This window comes from Magnolia sinica, chromosome 4 (assembly GCF_029962835.1).
Source record: "Magnolia sinica isolate HGM2019 chromosome 4, MsV1, whole genome shotgun sequence".
Lineage (NCBI taxonomy): Eukaryota > Viridiplantae > Streptophyta > Magnoliopsida > Magnoliales > Magnoliaceae > Magnolia > Magnolia sinica.
Window position 1 is genome coordinate 34,892,965 of NC_080576.1, and position 4,266 is coordinate 34,897,230.

The 4,266-nt window shown below is 35.4% G+C and overlaps 1 protein-coding gene across 2 annotated transcripts; it reads right to left on the minus strand.

Annotated features, from left to right (window-relative positions):
- Nucleotides 1–1,020: 1,020 nt before the first annotated feature.
- LOC131242999 (calpain-type cysteine protease ADL1-like) lies at nucleotides 1,021–3,717 on the minus strand. 2 transcript variants are annotated; one of them, XM_058242042.1, is made up of 6 exons: nucleotides 3,468–3,717; nucleotides 3,187–3,337; nucleotides 2,993–3,104; nucleotides 2,494–2,877; nucleotides 2,255–2,346; nucleotides 1,021–1,113 (listed from the first exon to the last, which is right to left on the minus strand). In XM_058242042.1, exons 1-4 carry the CDS (start codon nucleotides 3,616–3,618, stop codon nucleotides 2,632–2,634), a joined length of 660 nt encoding a protein of 219 aa, XP_058098025.1. In that variant the 5' UTR covers nucleotides 3,619–3,717; the 3' UTR covers nucleotides 1,021–1,113; nucleotides 2,255–2,346; nucleotides 2,494–2,631. The 2 variants fall into 2 exon arrangements, with proteins under 2 accessions (XP_058098025.1, XP_058098026.1); XM_058242043.1 differs by having other exon boundaries at nucleotides 1,027–2,130.
- Between the last annotated feature and the right edge of the window lie 549 nt (nucleotides 3,718–4,266).

Here is a 4,266-nt window from a genome sequence, read left to right on the forward strand (position 1 = left end):
TTTTCCACAAACCAGTTTAGTTTTGCATCCAGGAGCAACTTAGGAGTGCTTTTGGATGCTTGTTCAAACTGAATTGGATGCATTCAATTCAATATAGAGGAAATGACCAAAGTGGCAATGGCAACATTGTAATTCATGTGACAACAAAATTGTAATTACAATTCCCTGTTTCTAATACATGTTATCCCGTTCAAATCCATACATAGACTAAGGGTTCGTTTAAGCACCTTAGCAATTCCAATTGCAACAATTAGTCTTTTGAAATGACCAATTTGTTCTTAGCACCGATGTTGAAGGACTCATGTTCCTTCCAAATTGGAATTCTAATGAATATACTGTGATTTGAGGCTCTCTAGCTATAAATACAGGGAAATGTAATTACAATTTGGTCATTTCTCTATATTGAATTGTATGTTTCATTATTACAATCAAATTGTTCACTTATAAATACAAAACACTCTACAAGAAAATGGACTTTTACCGGCGGTCAAAAGCACCAGTAAAAGCCCAAAAAGCACTGGCATTACTTTTGGCAGCGCTAGACAAGCGCCAGTAAAAGGGTGTGTCGTTCAAAGTTTTGTCGGCGCTAACACTATTACCGGTGCTTGTCTGAGCGCCGGTAATTGTATATCCTTTTCCTGCTAGTATTTCTGTAGAGGCGCCAGCAAAAGTCTATCAAAGTACCGGTAAAAGTATTCCAAAGCACAGTTTCTGAACACTTTTAATCATGGAAAAGCGCCAATAAAAGTCTATGGTAAAAGTCTTCAGAAGGGCAGTATAGATTTAAGAGCCCCAACATAGGCTAGTAAATTTTTTTTTTATATATATATATATATATATATATATAATTCAATTGAAACCTGTATTTTTTTAATATTTGAAATATAAGAAATGTTGCAATACAATTATAACTGAATATTAAACAAAAATTATATTACTCCACAATAAAAAATATATATATATAATATTTACAATAATAAGTTGAAAATGGTCTTGAATAATTTTATTTTATTTTTTTTTAAAATATCCTCCATGTGGTCCACTCAGAGTACGAGTGGCGTCAAAAGGCTGAAGTGCTTGTAAGCCTAAATTTAGGCACAATTGATTAAAATCCTGCACACAAAGAAAAAAAAAAAAGTCAAAAAGTAGCATTCCACGAAGATAGAATAAATGAATTAAAAAATAAGCCATTAATTACAAGATTGAAACAATATAACAGAGTTATCAATGGCTAGATGGGCCATTCAACAACCAACATTCAACAATTTAACCAACTAATTTTATTTTTTTTTTCCATAACAAATTGAACCAACTAGTTTAATGCTATGAAATGTTTTTTGCAGCTATTGATACACTACGAAACTTAGACATAGCCATAAATGTCAGTGTTAAAAACAGACAAGGTATCAAATGATGGTGTTTTGGTCAGTTGTCCATGTTTTGGGAATCCCAGACCATTGATATTATGGTCAATTGTGTATAGACCATGCTCAACGTCTCCTTCATAGGAAGGTCCTAGCCATGCATGCAATCATTGGTCTTTCTGAATTGAATGTGAACTGTTGTTGTATTTTCTTAAAAAGGAGGGGCTCCTTGGGACCAAAAAAAGGAGGTCGACCCACATCCCTCACCCAACTAGAAAGGAAGATAGAAATTTATTACCTCCTAAGTTAAAAGTGCATTAAAAGTATGGAAGAAACTTCCAGTTCATTGTATGAAGCAACGTGGTTTGGTATCCTCATGATTCCCTCACAAGCAATATTAGAGAGACAGAGAACATGAAAGAAACAAAGCCAAGCGAAAGACAAATAGGAGAATGAAAAGAGAATGTAACTTAAATATTTATGCATCACTTACAGCAGTCACAAATGTGAACACTAATCAAAACCAGTTAATAACAGAAACATGCCCATGCTGAAGAATTTGTACAGATGAGATGAAATTGAACTTTCAAAAATCAAATACAACAGACAGTTCCATTCATGAAAAGAACTAAGAGTACAAAGAGAGAAACATAATAGCTAAGAAGTCATTTCAAGGCAGAAGCAAACTCACTTTAGTGGCAGACCGAGCAATTGCCTGAACAATAGTTTCCTTAGTAAGAAAATGCACAGCATCTTCCATCATCGACTTTATGTATTGGAACAGGATTGCACATGATAAAATGAGATGCAGACAATTATTGCAAATTAAACCTGAAATTCCTCATAGGCAAGTATACACAATCACATGTAGAATACCAATCTTGACATACTTGACATTTTTGGCACAAGTAGCATGAGCATCATAACAATACACCAGTAGAACTCTTGGAGAATAGATGACAATGGGAGGTGAAAGAAGCACCTGATAAAAGGAGTAATTTGTCATGTCATAAAACGAAGTTGAAGAAAAACATCAAGACGTTGACATGACCCAATATTGAGAATTTAACACTAAACAGAACCTAATAGTAGATTCAAAATGTAGTTCAGGAAATAAGATACAACTTACAGTCAATGCTATCCCGGCAAGAAGAAAAAGAAATGACAAGTAACCAACAGATGCACCAACAAAGGGCTTATCTGCACACACCAAAAATAAAAAAACAAAACAAAAAAGTGTTTAGCTTCATGGGCTGAGTAGTAATTTTCAGTTGGAAAGTGAACTTCTCATGAAAGAATAGCGCATGATCAAACAAATGAAATAACTACGACTATAGCCCTTGTCATCTTCCAATAGCCCAAGAACAAATGCAGCCAAAGCAAGGACAAATGCAAGCAAGCAAACCAAGAACATTTGTGTCCTCGTCAAATAGAAGTTGTTTGAAGCCCAATAGTGGATTACACCAATAGCAAGGACAATGAGAAGGAGAACTAAAAGAAACGCAACCCCGATCTGTTGCAATAACAAGGAAAAACTGCAAAGAGTTAGGTATAATTTCATGTGCTAAAGAAATAACAAATGCCACAGACAAAGCCTTTAATATAACACCAAAATAAGCCTCACTCACCGTCCAAGGTTTAATTATAGCTATCAGAGCGGATATTGCACCGAGCAAAAGAAGAAGTCCAATGCCAACAAATACATAAACACCTCGAGAGAGCTTCCAATCATCATCTTTCCTGCAAACATTTCATGGCTACCTTAAGAACTAAACCCTATCCTTGTTATAAACCTACACCAGATGATAGCCATCTTCCTCACCATTTATGCAGACCGGAACAAAGTGATAGCACAGCTGGAATACACACCAAGGGAAGTAAAGCAGCAAGGAAATCAGCCTTCATGGGAACTCGATCATCCCGAGAATTAACCACCCCCAGATAAGATGCACCACAAAATATTACCAGGACAACTACACCAAAAGAAAAGCACAGAGCAATCTCATGAACTGCTAAAGAATGTCTGGGCACCAATGAAGATAACCAGAATGACTTCTGACAGAAAACAAAGAGGTGATATGAAAGCATAAGTATATAACTTACTTGCAAATATTCCAACACATATAGCAGAGGAGAGTGAGAATCGGTAGGTTGCAAACCAGGATACAATTGGCAGCACATGGGATTCAATGGCTACAAAATTTGGTGTTTTCGGGTTTTTCGTAGCAAAATATTCCAACACATAAAGGGGCATAAATTGCTTAATTTGGTGTTTTTCGTAGCAAAATTTTTATCCCAAACATGTGATTCAACGGCTACAAAACCATTGTATTTAGGACATGCAATCATTGGGTTTTAGCATACTTTTTTTTTTTTTTGAAAGATGAAAGGAATTCATTAAAAGGAAAGAAAGAACACAAGAGATGCTGCTGAGAAAGCAGGCATCAAATTACACTCCTAAAAAGAAGAAATCAATAACTTCCCTTTTCATTTTCATAATTTCTTGCCATATATGAGTGACTTTGTGAGCCGGTAAGTCTTTCACCATCCAGCCGTCGGAAGGGCTGCCATATTTACCCTTGTTTTAGCATACTTTTAACAATAGAAACATAATTAAACACCAACATCTCTGGTACCTTCTTTGCAGTTTCCTTGTTTGCTAACTATCATCCAACCCACCAACTAAGAAATCCAGGCCCCTAATGTTTCTTTACAAAACAAAAAAAAAAAAAAAAGAAGTAAAAAATAAATCAGGATGGATATGTGGCAGTAGAGATTGTTTCCAGTTTCTACTCATACAGGAAATGGCATTTATCAAACAAAAGGAAGGATTTCTTTGGGTCATCGGCTCTGCAAGGAAGAGCTAATCCAAGCCAATGCATTCATCATATAACAATAGATG

What these genes read in the sequence shown, in the direction of transcription:
- LOC131242999 (XM_058242042.1), bottom strand. Translation starts at nt 3,618, where the DNA reads ATGCCCCTTTATGTGTTGGAATATTTTGCTACGAAAAACCCGAAAACA. An exon ending in ATGTGTTGGAATATTTGCAA is followed by an intron (nt 3,338 to 3,467) that starts GTAAGTTATATA and finishes CTTTTGGTGTAG; the next exon opens with TTGTCCTGGTAATATTTTGT. An exon ending in CTATAATTAAACCTTGGACG is followed by an intron (nt 2,878 to 2,992) that starts GTGAGTGAGGCT and finishes TTATTGCAACAG; the next exon opens with ATCGGGGTTGCGTTTCTTTT.